The sequence below is a fragment of the Artemia sp. Qi Xiang Cuo genome, chromosome 7 (genome assembly GCF_049724085.1).
Source record: "Artemia sp. Qi Xiang Cuo chromosome 7, ASM4972408v1, whole genome shotgun sequence".
Taxonomy (NCBI): domain Eukaryota; kingdom Metazoa; phylum Arthropoda; class Branchiopoda; order Anostraca; family Artemiidae; genus Artemia; species Artemia sp. Qi Xiang Cuo.
The window spans coordinates 9065225-9081834 of record NC_142800.1 but is presented as its reverse complement, the minus strand read 5'-3'; the positions used below and the strand labels follow the sequence as shown (position 1 = coordinate 9081834).

Genomic DNA, 16610 nt, shown 5'->3' with positions numbered 1-16610 from the left:
GCGGCTGCTGCGGCCACTACCATACCTGCTCCTGATGGTCCTGAATTTACAGCTGAGGAGATAAAAGCTGCCACCCGCAAGCTAAAGAACAACAAAGCGCCAGGAATATGTGGCCTAACATCGGAATTACTTAAAAATGGGGGTCCAGCCATGATCCTCTGGCTACAAATGCTGTTTAACCTTGTGTGGCGCTCTGAAAAAATCCCCTCAGACTGGAAGAAGCGCCTACTTGTACCAATCTACAAGAGGAAGGGGAGCAAAGCAGAATGTAGCAATTATCGTGGCATAACTTTACTCTCAGTTCCTGGAAAGCTCTTCACTATGCTGCTTCTCAAATGGGCAACAAGATACCTCCATGCCCTCCGTCACCCCCAGCAAGCTGGCTTCATGCCAGGCAGGTCCACCACCGAGCAAATCCATACGATTAGACAGCTAGTAGAGAAAACTCTTAAATATAAGAGGAAGGCGTACATTGCCTTTGTCGATTTTCGATCTGCCTTCGACACTGTCGATAGGCAGTCACTATGGCTAATCCTCCAGTCTGCTGGCGTACCCACGAAAATCGTCCGTCTCCTCAAAGAGCTGTATAATAACACTGATCGTAAATGGACGGCCTTCCGGATATTTAAAAAAAAATGGTGTCTGGCAAGGATGTGCCGCTGCACCTGAGCTCTTTAACTGTGTAATAGACCACATCCTGAATAAAACACAGCAGGTGCAGCCGTTTGGCATAGACTTTGCTGGAAGAGTTCTTTCAGACGTCGACTTTGCCGACGACGTGGCGCTAATATGCGAAAACATTAGTGACCTCAAAACTACACTGGAAACACTGGCTTCTGCCGCTGAGAAACTCGGTCTGAAAATAAATTGGTTGAAGACCAAGATAATGCCCGTTGAGAAAACGCCGTCCAACCCCCTGTCATCTGTGAAAATTTGTGGCCAAATTTGTAGAGGTAGTCAAGCAGTTTACCTACCTTGGTTCAATTGTCTGCTCAAACGGAAGCCTAGATGCCAAAATATCAGCAAGAGTGGCAAAAGCAAACTCTGTCTTCGGTCGCCTTAAAAAAAAAGTCTTCCATAAACCCCAGATCAGCCACCTCACCAAAGCACGAATATATTCTGCTTCGGTTGCCAGCGTTATGCTCTATTCTGCCGAGACTTGGTCGCTGACTCAGACACAGACGCTGTAGGTAGATGCCATCCAGACGAAACACCTCCGAAAAATCGAACGCTCCCGATGGTCCGTTAGGGTACGAAATTCGGAAATCCTCAGGTCCTTCCAACTCCCACCCCTGTCCGAGCAGCTTGAGTCTCGCTCGCTGCGTTGGTATGGTCATCTGCTCCGTCTGCCTGCCCAAACACCCGCCCGGCTCATCTTCGATTTCGACCCAGCTGCAAACGGCTGGAGGCATCCTAGGGGAAGACCACGCACTAGATGGGCGGACGTCATCCGTGATCGGCTCACCTCCAGAAACATCAACCCGGCTGAAGCGACAACCCTCGCCCTGAACCGACCACTCTGGAGAAGACTGACGGCGCTGACGAATGGTTCCCTCTACGCTGGCGACGCTGCCGATCAAGAGCTTTAAGTAAGTAAGTAAGTAAGTTGTCGTAGAAGCTTAAAAAAAGGCTCATTCGATTGGAAATTCAAAGGGCTAGTGCCCTTTTTAATATTCAAAAGTGATTGGAGGGCACCTAACCCCCCCCCCCCCCCACGCCCATCATTCTCCCTAACAGATCCAATCGAAATTTTGAGATAGCCATTTTGTTCAGCGTAGTTGATTTCATAATAGAAAATGTGTTTTTGAGGAGGACACTCCCCCACAACCCTCAGGGCAAGGGTTTTAAGTTATGCCCTGGGGGCATATAAGGTTTTTATAGAAGGTGTTGTCATCGAAACTTCAAAACAGGCTCGTTCAATTGGAAATTCGAAGGACTAGTACCCTTTTTAATAGTCGAAAGTGATTGAAGGGCAACTAGCCCCCCCCCCCAAGCCCATCATTCCCCCAAACACACCCAATCAAAATTTTGAGATAGCCAGTTTGTTCAGCGCAGTTGATTTCCAGATAGAAAATATATTTTGAGGAGAACACTCCCCCGCAGTCCTCAGGGCAACGGTTTCAAGTTAGACCCTGGGGGTATATAGGGTTTGTATAGAAGGTGTTACCATTAAAACTTCAAAACGGGCTGATTTGATAGCACATTCATAAAATTTGTGTCCTTTTCAATTGTCAAAGGGTATTGGAGGGTAACTAGCCCCCCCCCCCCCCCCCCACGCCCATCATTTTCCAAAACACATCCAATCAAAATTTTGATATAGCCATTTTCTTCAGCGTAGTTGATTTCCAGATACAAAATTTGTTTTTGATGAGGACACTCCTCCACAACCCACGGGGCAAGGGTTTTAAGGTATTCCCTGGGGCATATAAGGTTTTTAAAGAAGGTGTTGTCGTAGAAACTTCAAAAAAAGCTCATTTGATTGAAAATTCAATGGGCTAGTGCCCTTTTTAATAGTCGAAAGTGATTGGAGGGCCACTAGCCCCCCCCCGCGCCCCTCCGTCCTCCAGACACATCCAATCCACATTTGGAGATAGCCATTTTGTTCAGGGTAGTTGATTTCCAGATAGAAAATATATTTTTGAGGAGGACACTCCCCCACAACCCTCAGGGCAAGGATTATAAGTTATGCACTAGGGGCAAATAAGGTTTTCATTGAAATCTTTGTCGTAGAAACTTGAAAAAGGGTTCATGCGATTTGAAATTCAAAGGGATAGTACCCTTTTTAATAGTCGAAAGTGATTTGAGGGAACTAACCCCCCTCTCACGCCCACCTTTTCTCCAAACACATCAAATCAAAACTTTTAGATAGCCATTTTATTCAACGTAGTTGAATTTCTTGGAAATTAGGTCTTTAAGGATGACAACCCCTCTCCCCACATCCCTCAGGACCAGGGCTGTAAGTTATGCCCTGGGGTATATAAAGTTTTTATTGAAAACGTTGTCGTAGAAACTTCAAAAGGGCTCATTCAATTGGAAATTGAAAGGGCTAGTGCCTTTTTTAATAGTCGAACGTGATTGGATAGCGACTAACGCCCCTCTCACGCCCAACATTTTCGAAAACACATCCAATTAAAATTTTGAGATATCTATTTTGTTCAACGCAGTTGAACGTTCTGGAAAATAGGTCTTTTAGGATGATAACCCCCTCAGAGCCCTCAGTGCAAGGGTTTTAAGTTATGCCCTGTTGTTGCATAAAGTTGTTGTATAAATCATAGGCAGCTGGATCGCGCTGCCTAAGTAAAGAACGGGGACACTCGAGAAAAAGACAAGAAACGGGGACTAAGTAAAGAGGTGGACGCTCCCCCACAACCCTCAGGGCAAGGGTTTTAATTTATGTTCGGGGGTATATAAGAACGATGTTGGCACAATATATTATTTATTAATTTTTTCCTTTAGAGCAGGGCACTTCGTATCGAAGAAGTTGTCGTAGAAACTTGGAAAAGCGCTCATTCAATTGGAAATTGGAGTGGCTTGTGCCCTTTTTAATAGTCGGAAGTGATTGGAAGGCGACTAACACCCATTTCAGGCCCACCATTTCCCCAAACACATCAAATCAAAATTTTGAGATAGCTATGTTCTTTAACGTAGTTGAAAGTTCTGGAAATTAGGTCTTAGAGGATGACAACCACCCTAACAGACCTTAGGGTAAGGGTTGTAATTTGTGCCGTTGGGGCATATAAGGTGTTTAGAGAAAGCTTTGTCGTTTCTAAAAGGGCTCATTCGATTGGAAATCGAAAGGCCTAGTGCCCTTTTTAATAGTCGAAAGTGATTGGAAGGCTTGACATTTTTATAGTAAACTAAAGATTGATGTGGGTATAATGTATTATTTTTTGTTGTTATTGTTGTTTAGACCAGGGCACTTCGTATTGAAGGAGTTGTCGTGGGAACTTCGAAAAGGGCTCATTCGATTGAAAATAGGAAGGGCTGATGCCCTTTTTAATATTCGAAAGTGATTTGAGGGCAACTAACCCTCCTTCGACTCCCACCCTCCCACACCCACTCTCCCTTTTTATGCTCTTAAAAATTAAACAAATCAAAATAGCGTAAGTGTATCCAAGCTATCTAAGAAAGTAAACAGATTTATTTGCGAATGGTATCAAGCTTTCCATTTCAGGTCAAATAGAGGAGGTATGAAATTAAATTAAACAGTACTATTTGTGTCCAGATTTTTAAAAGAGTGTATGTTGTTAAAAATTGCTGAAAATTTTTCTCCAGCATACAAATAGCAGGCCAAACTATAAAGTCTTAAAATTTAAAAAAAAATTTAAAGTATTATTTTCTTTTTCCTTGAAAAGACTATGTCAATATAAAAAGAACAGAAATTAATTTAAAAAACTATTTACGCAAAATAAGTTTTTCAAAGAAAAATGGAGAACTCTATTAAACATAAAATGAGCAGAAATAAAATAAAATATTCTACCAAGCATGAAACTACCATAAATCAGCATCGATAAATAAATGAAACGCAAAACGAACTGAAATTACAATAATTAACCGAGTCAAACTCAAAACGAGCAGAAACTAACATAAGTTGGGCGCAAAACCCCTATGCTTTCCCAAGGCCAGAATAAAATTTGCAATTTACTGAAAAAATACAAATGAGTGCCCATTGTCAGTTTAATATACATATACTGATATTTAGTAATCAAAATGTTAATATTATTTGATTTATTAAAGTTATAAAAGTAAAAACATTTATATTTTTTTCTGTGGAAATAGATCGAATTTAAACCAATCATTTTCAACCAATTAATGCATCCAAGACTAAAGAGGTATTTATCACCCAAACAAAGTTCTCACGACAACACCCTGACTCTTTCCACATGGATTAAACCATTAATAGAGCTGACAAAATATGTCTTATGGGGAATTATTTCTCTTCATATCTCTCCTGGGCTGCAAATCTTGATCAATGCTGATCATCCTGCACGGAAAAGTTGGGTAAGACTCCCCCATCAAAGAACCCATTAAAGTCCAGCTTAATTGTCACTCCATTCAAGTCATGTCTTAGGCTTATTGCTGAGTATAGATGTCATTTTTTGAAGGGATTCCTAAAAATCAACTGATACCGCTCAGGACTAAATGGGGCTTCAAAGACGAGCTGTAGTCCCAATCTGGTGTCTCCACAGCCACTAAGTGAGAGATCTGATACGGCCAGTGTCAATGTCAGTTTCCTACAAGCACGCCCAACACCTTACTCCGACGAGATGCCTATTATTTTACCACGTTTTGCTGAGGCAACATGACAGACACGTAGAAGCATGGTGCAGTCGGGGAGACACCCAAACTGAGTAGCCTACATGAAAAAAGCTGTGGAAGACACCGTACCATTGGAATGCTTTCCCGAGGGAGGGTATTCCTGAAGATCTGTTTGTTTCCTCCCTTAAAAGGAATTTCAGCAGATATAACTCTAGGGGAGAAAATTATGTAAATGGTTGAATAATAATGTGTCAGGCCCAAGACTAAAGTGGCCCCGGGCCATAAATAATGATATTAAGAAAAAAGGCAAACAGAGGAATCATAGTTTTTCATAATTAAAACAACCAAAAAAACTACCTCGGCTGCAAAAAGTATTGCTTACTTGTGTTAAAAAAATGACTTTTCTTGCATTAATAAAATATTTACTTAGAAAATGAAAATAGTCATTTGTATTCCAGCTGTTAAAAAAAAATCTTATAAAACATAGAATGAATAGGCCCCACAAAGTTGTGAAAGTTGGTAAATTGTGAAAATTGGAGCATGTTTGGAAAAATTGAGTCCCATAACGCACAACGTTGTTCAAAACTGATCACCCGCCAAGAACTATTCACTTTGTTTCGTGACCAGGCATCCATTCCGTTTGGTTCCGTCTCATCAATTCCGGTTGTATCCAAGCAACCAAGACCTGAGATTCAGTCATGGCAAGTTCTCACAAAATGGGTAAGGCTTCATTTATTCAGTTTGGTGTAAGCCTGAGTAAGGCTTCGTTTCTTCATTTGTTCAGAGTAAGGTGCAAATTTTTCATTTTGGCCACAAATCTGCAAAATTAGAACTGACAGTCACAAAACTCACTAGCTTGTGAGATAGTGAGTCCCAAAACTCAAAATCTTGTGCGACGTGCTTTGTACCTCGCCATCTACTTTATTCAAGGTCTGATATCAAGGGTCTTCTTTATTCAGAGTCTTCTTTATAAGTTCATCTTTATTCAAGATATGAGCCAATAGAATCTAGTAAAACAAACAAATAAAGTCAACATGGATCACAGCACATCTTTTCTGAAACTAAGTGTTACTTAAAATAGTAATAGTAATCAAATATATCTAACTTAAATGGTTAACCAAAGTAATTGATTTAAATAGTTCATCAAAATAATTGATAAAAAGAATCAAAGCACATCTTTTCTGAAACTAAATGCTACTTAAAATAGTATTAGTAATCAAATATATCTAAGTTAAATGGTTAACTAAAGTAAATGATTTAAATGGCCCATCAAAATAATTGATAAAAACAACAGATTATCAATAATAATTCGCACGATTATTATGAATATGTCTAGGTGGGGTAGAAAAATTATGAAAAAATGGTAGAAAAAAGGATGAATAAGATAAAATTCCATTGAGCTACAATTACCTTTTTTTAAGCTCCCTCTTATATCCAATAATGAATTAGAAAAACTTATTACATTTTCCATGGCTTGGGTAGGATGGGTATGATTGTTGCTTCTGTTACTCCGCCGACTTCCTTGCCTTGAACTCTGGGGAAACAAATTCTGAAAGATTAGTCTTTGTAAGATTTTGCTAAATCCTAACAAATATTTTCTTCAACAAAATAGAAATGTAAAATACACGCCATATCAAGGAAAGCCATGCCCAAATGGTAACCTAGGAAAAATTGGTTATCTCGATTTCAATATCAGTAGAAATCCTTTAAAGGAAACATACAAGGTCAAAAAAGATTATTTATTTGCTTCATCATAACTTTTCCCAATAAACTAATAATGGTCCTTGGAATTGTTTCATATGTTTGAATTTTACTTGTGTTGCTGTAATTTCACTGTTTTTTTTTAATAAATCCTTTTAGGGTATCGACATTATTGCGTGGCAGTGATTTTAAGGTCTTTGCTAATTGATACAATTAGAGGGGTTATACTTAAATACTACTACTAACAACTCACTGCAGATCTAAGCCGCCTGAGGCAAACCATGCTACGCATGGTCCTCCTCCATCCCAATCTATTTAAAGTCTCCCTCTTCGCACTATCCCAAAAAGTTTCATTTTCCCTTAAATTCTTCCTTACGACCTCCTCCCATCCGACTCGGTGACGACCTGCTTTTTGTTTGGCCCTAGATAGTTGGAATACAAAGACTATCTTTGGCAATACGGTTTTTTCCTTCCAAAAATTATCAGGGTTAAAAATGACTGATGGATGAGAAAAGCTTAGGGAAAATGCATAACTCACCAATTTTGATTTTGTTTTTACGAATATAGTGGAGGGAATTATTTACTGTTTTGTTTGTGTCGAAGCATTATTCAGGTACTAGAAAATTTGACTCTGGAGATACTCAAGTTGATTTCTAGAAAGAATTTAACACATTTTTTCGTGGTCAAACCTTTCCATAATGTTGGATATTATTATGGGCTTTATATATTTTATATATTGATGCATATTATTATGGACTTTCAATAGGAATGTAAAATGCATAGATTCAATTATTTTATTTGACGTTGAAATATGAAATAATAAAAACACCGAGCTGACCAATTAGAGGCTTTTTTCCAAATATAAAAATTTATAAAATATAAAAATTTAAAAAATCTTTAAATTTTTGATCTGAAAAATTTAAACTATTAAGATATAATATTTTTGTTTTTTTTAGTGCATTTCTACAACATTTACTTTAGTATGCTATATCCGGAGACAAGGGGGGAAAACCAAGTCTATTCACACTACGATTAAAAAAGAATATCTCTAAAAAAATATACATAAAATATCTATAAAAAAAACGATTAAAAAAATAGCCTCTTGAGAGTGTCCGTAAACATTGCAAAAAATGGGTCATAGATTCAATTAATTTGCCAATGGATTCGAATTGCCAATCTCAAAACAGAAAATTAAACACAAACTTCTACTTGTCTTACAATGTCTCGAACAGGGAAACCTAAAAGTTGAAATTAAAAAAAAAGTTAAGTTAAAGTTAAAAGTTTAGTAAAAGTAAAAAACCAGCTAAAGAAGCTTATAAAAGTTATGAAACTAAATGACTTAAGAGCCTAAATAAAAAAGTACATAAAGAAAAATAAAAAAAAGTAAATAAAAAGTTTTATAAAAAAGCAAAGAAAACCCTGTTCTTGTTATTGACTTGAAGTTTCACAAAAGTTATATTTAAAATCAATCATGTTTTTAGAGGGTGGGGCTAATTGTCTGTCCAGAAATAAGGAGCAATGTTATTAGCTTACAAAAATACCCCAAATTAATATTTTTTTATACTTTACGGCAAGGGGGCTAAGCTAAATTATGGTACACTAAAATTAAAAAAATCTTGAATGTCGGGGGCGGGGAATTGGTCGATAATAGTGAGTGCGGCTACGACACATAGTAAATTAAAATTATCCACTCTATAAAAAAGATTAAAAAGAGTGGTAGAATATAGTACAGAAGGTCTTTGGTGCACATTTGGCTGAGCAGGCGGTGCACTGTCTCAAGAACAAAGTAGATATTGTCTTACAAATATAACACGGGGGATTCACAGGCAAAATAATTTTTTTTTTTTATGAAAAGTGTTGTTAAATCTGGGTTTTCTATTATAGTGAATATTAATTAGAAAACATTTTAGTCAAAAAATTTTGATTTTTTCTTATAAAAAATATATAGAGGAGCTATGTATGGTTTTTCCCTACATAAGTTCTTAGAAATGTGCCATTTCTGAGAAATGAATTTTTGATCCCATCAGTGCTTCGTGATAGAAATATATAGAGAAGCTACGGATGGTTTTTTCCTGTATACGTTCTTAGAAATGAACCATGTCTGAAGAATGAATTTTTGATCTCATCAGCAATTCGCAATAGAAATATATAGTGGAGCTATGGATGGTTTTTCCCTGCATACGTTCTTAGGAATAAGCCATGTCTGAGGAATGGATTTTTGATCTCACCAGCGCTTCGCAATAAAAATATATAGAAGAGCTATGGATGGTTTTTCCTTGTATAAGTTCTTAGAAATGAGCCATGTCTGAGGAATGAATTTTTGATCTCCTTGTGGCTTCGCAATAGAAATATGTAGAGGAGCTATAGATGGTTTTTCCCTGCATAAATTCTTAGAAATGAGCCATGTCTGAGGAAAGAATTTTTGATCTCATCAGCTCTTCGCAATAGAAATATATAGAGGAGCTATGGATTGTTTTTTCCTGCATAAGTTTTTGAAATGAGCCATGTCTGAGGAATGAATTTTTGATCTCATCAGCACTTCACAATAAATAAAAGTTCGAATAGGGATAAAATCCTTTTAATAGACAGTGATGATGATAACAGTGATAGAAATTCACAAGAAAATACCAGATATTTCAGTCACATATACAGTAATCGTCATCAGTAGTAAATATGTGACCAAAATATCTGGTATTTTCTTGTGAATTTCTATCACTGTTATCATCATCACTGTCTATTAAAAGGATTTTATCCCTATTCGAACTTTTATTTATCGTCATGAAAGGCAGTGTGGTCTCCGAAATTATCCACTTCACAATAGAAATATATAGAGGAACTATGGATGATTTTTTTACTGCTTACGTTCTTAGAAACGAGCCATATCTGAGAAATGAATGTTTGATCTCATCAGCGCTTCGCAATAGAAATATATGAAGAAGCTAAGGATGGTTTTTCCTTGTAAACGTTCTTAGAAAGGATCCATGTCTGAGAAATGAATTTTTGATTTTATCAGCGTTTCACAATAACCAAAAAGTTTCAAATACTTTGTTTAAACTCTATCTACAGTAAACATGTTTTCCTTCATATAATTTCCGGTTATAATATTTTTTTAAATTCATATATTTTGTATAATCGTCTATATGGGCTGGTACTTCCATATATGGTACTTCCTTTTAACACTTTGCTCAAAAAGAATTGTGCAGAAAATTGCCATTATATCACTTTGTAGAATAGGAAATCAGGAATCGATGAGGTTAGTATACAGTAGATTTAATTTAATGTCTGCAGCTGGATTGTGTGATTTCTAGGAACTAATTCTTATGCATAAGTATTGTAATAGGTGACGTTGGGATTACTTAACAGGAGTATTTCGGGGGAAGTCTACAATTCATTATCCCGGTACTCAGAGAAGGTAAGATATTGGGGGCGAAAGATGTAAAGGCGTAAGACTTAAGACTACTTTTTCAGTTATATTTATAGGGGCTATGCTTTGAAATAAGCTTAGCCCAAGTGTTAATTCTCAGCTACATATGGAGCTGCTCAGTGAGTATATCTTTGCAACAGATGGGAATTGAATTGGAGTAGAATTAAAGATAAGGGATTTCATTTTTTTTTAGTTTAATTATTGAAATGTTTTTTAACTATTTTAAAGCTATGAATATCTTGCTTTGGGATCATAATATGATGTAGTTTTATCGTGGGAAATATTTCTCGCTACAAGATTTAACCCTCCAACTCTTTATACCTTATATGTTTTTTTAATTTTTAGCGGCACATCCTGTCAAGCAATGCTTTTTGGGTGAGACCGATTGATTTTGTTTGCGATGATTGTTTGAGGGAAATTATTACTAAATTTATCTGGAAGGAATTAAAGAATGCTGTCGGCAGGTAACAAGGGAAACACTCTTTGAAGAGTAAGAAATCTATAAAGTATGGTCAAAAGGGGGAAAGCTTCCTGAAAAAGGAGTAATAATAGGGTTTCTCTGGATGTTTATGCAGTCCGCCTGACCCCCAGAAAATTTTTTATTCCTCCCCAATCTACCAATGGTGGAACTGATTCCCCTGAAGGATGGATAGAAAACTCTCCTATACATGTTCCTCTCAGAATATTTACAGTGACCACATCATGGCAATAAGAAATACTGAAAGCAAGTTGTTTGAGGGAGATATTTACTTTTCAGAACTGTTTTCAAGCAAGTTCGAGACGTATTCATCTGAAAGAGCTATTCTATTGATAATGTTATGATATTCTACTATTGCAGAAACTTGGCCACAAAACTTTAATGTTTGGACCCCTGGCCGTAATTACCAGATAAATGTCCTTTTTTGTAAGTTGAGGTATTTCCGCTCTGGGAGTCTCTCTTTCACCCCTCCCCCGCTTACCCTTAAATGCCATGTAATCCTTTGTTTGGACTTTGCTTGGTATATTTTGCAGTCTTATTAAATAGCTTTATGTAAAGGTAAACCGTCTGGTGATGAGTCATCAGCTGATCAAGAACTAATTTTTAACGACTACACACTTCTGAGGTAGAGAGGTAGAATAATATTTGGTCCACTGATTCTAAAATAGCGGCTCTTCGGAATCTCACCCCTTGATGCTTATGATTGGCTGGAATTCGTTGATCTGTAACTCAGTTCGCGTCCTACCGAGTAGAAAACAGAGAGGAATTTTCTTGAGTACATTTTGTGGTCTTGATTGTAATAGTAAGACCTAGTTCTATATAGTTCTTTCTTAAAGCCTTTGTTCAGCTAGGTGAAGGGCTCTCCAGGAAGAGAGAGAGAATAAAGTGTGTTTGGAATAGAGGAAAGGGCTCCTACAATATTTTGAGATGTCATTCTCAGGGAAAATAAGATTTTAGGAAGGAAAATAGCAGGCTTGAGACTATGGGCCTATTACCGTCGCACTTACGTCCAAAGAGAGAACATTTGCCTTACTTTTACTGGTGGTAGCCGTGGCAAGCCTTCAGCACAAATCCCAGCGGGGGCAGGACTCGTAGAACCTATGAGTCGTCACGGTCATGTTACCTTACACTAGTGGAATCAGTGCTAGCACTGGTGGCGCTGTGTCACTCACACTGGTAGTGCTAGGGAGCTTACACTTAATTTCCCTCAATTCAAGAAACATATCTCTTAGATTTTGCTCAAGAAGTGAATTTCAGATAATTACCATGTTGACAATTTTTCCTTCAAATTTCTTAGGCAGTTCTATACACACTGTCAATGGTTTTGTGTTGCCAATGACTTTCCCAATAGCTTCAATAACAGCTGTGATGTAGCCTGCTCCGAAGGTCACCCATAATATCAAAAAACTGTTTTGAAGCCATAAATATGGTGACTTTTGATGGCTACCTAAAATTAAGATAGCAGTTAAATTTTTTGACAGTGAACGACACAACACTCTGATTAAGGGCTTGATAATGAATTGATGAGCGACATTAAAACTTAAAACGAACCGAAATTATTCCGTATATGAAAGGGGCTGTCCCCTCCTCAACACCTCGCTCTTTACGCTACAGTTTTTTTTATTGTTTTAAAAAATAAAGTTGTGAGACAGAGTCAAACTTTAGCGTAAAGAACGAGTTGTTGAGGAGGGGCCCTTTCATATACGGAATAATTTCTGTTCGTTTTAAGTTTTAATGTCGCTCCATATTTTCAGTTTAAAAAACTTGTTTTTTTTATTTAATTTCTGATCGTTTTTTAGTTATTGCAGCTTTTATTTTGGCTCACCGTCATTGGATAAGTAAACACAATTTGCATAAAAATTTTACTTTTCTTTTGCTAAATGGCTGTCTCTAAATTTGGTTCTGACGTAATTTACAAATTAACTTACGAAACGAACTTCTATATTCGTATATTTTTCTTCTAACAAAAAATACGTTGCAGATTTTTGTAGATATGAGCTTGAAACCTATGTAAGAGGGTTTTCTGATACGCTGAATCTGACGGTGTGATTTTCATTAAAATTCTTTCACTTGTAGGGGATATTTCCCCCCTCTTTAAAAAATCAGGTAAATTTTCTCAGGTAAATTACGTATATGAGGGTGTTCTCCCCTTAGTCAATACCACGCTCTTTACGTTAAAAGTTAAAAACATTTTTAATTCACAAACCCCTGAATCACAAAGGCAGTTTAATTAGAATAGATAGCTCACTTGAAAGCACTAACAAAAAAAAACTGTAGCGTAAAGAGCGAGGTATTGACTGGGGGGAGAACCCCCTCATATACGTAATAATTTCTGTTCGTTTTAAGTTTTAATGTTGCTCCTTACTTTCAGCTGAAAAAACTTGTTTTTATTTAATTTAAGTTCTGATCATTTTTTAAATAATGCTTGAAAATCCGGCGCCCCCTTCATAGAATTGTCCCTTACCCCAAAGAAACATCCTCCACGGAAAGATTCTCCCGAGTAACCCACTCCTCCAGCCCCCCCCCCACCAGAAAAAAATCTTTCCTGAAAATGTCTGTATACTTACCGATAACCAATACAATATGTCAGCAATGGGCAAAGTTCATAACTTGCAGCCCTTTCCCTGGGAACTGTGGGGGATTAAGTCATCGTAAAAGAGATATATATATTAGATTTTCGACTATGCTGAACAAAATGGCTATCTAAAAATTTTAATTGGGTGACTTTGAGAAAAAAATTAGCGTGGGAGGGGGCCTAGTTGCCCTCCATTTTTTTTGGTCACTTGAAAGGGCACTAGAACTCTTAATTTCCGTTCCAATGAGCCCTCCTACGATATTTTAGGACCACTGGGTCAAAATGATTACCCCTTAAAAAAAAAAAAAAAAAAAAAAAAAAAAAAAAAAAAAAAAAAAACGCGCATCTGTGATCTTTCTTGTGGCAAAAAATGGAAAATTCTACATTTTTGTAGATAGGAGCTTTCCCCCTTTTTTCGAAAATCAGCCAAATTCTCTCAGGCGCGTAACTTTTGATGGGTAAGATTAAACTTGATGAAACTTATATATTTGAAACCAGAATTAAAATCTGATTCTTTTGATGTATCTATTGGTATCAAAACCGTTTTTTAGAGTTTCGGTTACCATTGAGCCGGGTCGCTCCTTACTTACAGTTCGTTACCACAAACTGTTTGAAAAACTGTTTAAAGAGGCACTTTTTTTCAGTTGAGTAAATGATCAATCTTGTTCTCGTTCAGTTGATCAATCTCGTTCTCGTTCAGTTGATCAGTCTCGTTCTCGTTCAGTTGAGTTCATGATCAATCTTGCTGCTATTTTCCAGCGAGAATAAGCACTGGTTGTCAAGTGAGTCAATTATCAATCTTTTCGCTATTTTTACCCACAAGATCTTTACTTCATCCTATTATTTGCTCCCCCTCGTTCACAATAATATTTTCACAAAATACTGTGACGAATATTGTTTAAATAGACAATATTCGCCAATAGAATCAATGGTCTAAATAGCTGGGACTTTTCCCCCATAGGATCTTTACTTTAGCCAATTATTTACTCTGATTCGCACAAATTTCACACAGGGTATTATAACAGATAATAGGCAACGTTTAGATAGGCACCATTCGTCTAGGGATTCAAAGATTAATAGGGGGTGCTACCATTTCGACGAACCGTCACAAGCACGAAACGTCATAAAATCGAACCGTCAGAACCTCAAACCGTCATAATATCTAAAAAAATTATAAGTATATAATAGTAATAAGTATATAATAGTTTAGAAACAAATTTCGGCTATATATTTGCACATCCGGGGGGTGGGCGTAAAGCATACCATATATTAAATACGTAACCTAACCTAGGTACCTTTTCTCCCCTAAACCCCAAAAAACTAAAGTTTTAACATTTTCGATGTTATGACGGTTCGAGGTTCTGACGGATTTTTTTTCGATGTTATGATGGATTTTGTACTGCTCCTGACGTTCGTGCTCCTGACGATTCGATGTTATGACGCCTTCCCGATTAATAGTTGTGATTTTTTCCCTACATGGTCTTTACTTCATCAGACTAATCGCTCTTGGTTCGCAGGAAATATTCATCTAGGATATTGTGACGAATATTGTTTAAATAGCCACTATTCGTCAGGCGAGTCAATTATCTATCTATTCACTATTTTCCCCACAGGAGCTTTACTTAAGTCATTTATTTACTTTTCATTAACACTGATTGTCACACAGGAGCAATCTACACATGTCTTTTCACTTTAGTTGCCCACTTCAGCAATTTTAGTTGCTTTGTCATACAATCTATTGAGTTGAAAAAACTCAGCTTCTATCTGGCAACTAGACAATTTTTCTGACTACTATTTCTGAGCAACAGCGTAAAAATTGATGGTTAGATCTTTTATAAGCAAAAGTAATAGCTACGGAACAGAGGCGGTTTTAGCGAAGGGACAAAGGGCATTTTACCTGGGAACAGAAATTTTAGGGGCGGAAAATTTCGAACAAATAATCTAACGGCTACTGTCATTTTATAATTTTGGAAATTTTGTTGATAAAGTAGATGACGCAGTTAATAAATGAAAGGAAATTAGTAAATCGTTGATTAAATAAATAAAATAGAAATAGTTAAACAATATTAATTAAAATAATTAAATTAATAACAATATAAGTAATAAATAAGAAATCATTAAAAAAATAAATGATTAATTAAATATAAATTGAAAATATTTTTGCTGATAAATGAAAATTTTGCTAAAATTGGGCCTGAATATTTTGTGGGAAGCAGGGGGGGGGGTTCTAATTAAGATTTTTCCCAGGGCACAAGAGAGGTCAACACCGCCACTGTATGAAAGTAACAATCGCCTTGCAACTAAAATTGTTCAATGACACTGTTTTGGGATATTGCCTATTACTGTAATTTTTTTTTCGAGAGCCCAGAGTTATTTTCGTCACTAGTCTCTCCCATGGCTATTTCGCTGTTCAGAAAAAAAACCCGCACAATTTCATAGTTGCCTTATGAAAGCTTAATTTTTTCAACTCAATATACTGCTTGATCAAGCAACTAAAATCGCTAAAATTTGCAACTAAATTGGCTTGACAAGCACATATTACCTGCTCTTAATATCAAAAATTTACATCATATCTTGGATGTCCTGTAAAAAATTCTTTTTGCAAAGTGAGACGCAGTTACAAGCAAATATTACTCCTGAGCGAATACTGGTGTGAGACAAGGATATGCCTAAAATACATAGGCTAATAAATTTAAGTTTTTATATCTTACTTTAGGCATCTACCATACCTATTTTGAGCTCGTCTCGTTCTGCTAGTATTTTTAGATGATTTTTAAGCGAAGCGTAAAGTTTATAGTTGGAAAGCAATTAAACTATCCTTCAAATCTCTCTTTTTTCAAAGGTAGGAAGGCCCGAAAAAGAGAGACACTTTTCAGCATATAAACACAGCATAGGTACGTCCCACTTACGAATCCAAACCATGAATTTACAATTAATATTGAGAAACTGTGTAACTGAAATGTGGTGTCTACCAAGTAACAGAAAACAGATTTTTAGAAGTTTACCAATAGTTTCTTTTTCAACAGAACTTTGCGTAAATATTTTATCGTATTTATTAGTACAAATTTCTCCCTTGAATCGATAAATGCATGCTTATTAAATAAAGGCGATAAAAAAATAATTCCACCTGAGTTTCGAGAAGGCAGAGCTCAGAGCCCTATTCCGGTTGATAT

The 16610-nt window shown here is 36.7% G+C and overlaps 1 protein-coding gene across 2 annotated transcripts in view; it reads right to left on the bottom strand.

The window, feature by feature from the left end:
* Positions 1 to 16610, bottom strand: part of LOC148949915 (potassium channel subfamily K member 2-like) — a 225770-nt gene that overhangs the window by 8691 nt on the left and 200469 nt on the right. The window contains exons 6-7 of one of the 2 annotated variants that reach the window (XM_089091369.1): positions 12128 to 12309; positions 6670 to 6808 (exon numbers count right to left, since the gene is read on the bottom strand). In XM_089091369.1, coding sequence (XP_088947495.1) covers positions 6670 to 6808; positions 12128 to 12309 — 321 coding nt within the window. The remainder of the gene's footprint in view (positions 1 to 6669; positions 6809 to 12127; positions 12310 to 16610) is intronic. The other variant, XM_089091370.1, reaches the window with a different exon arrangement.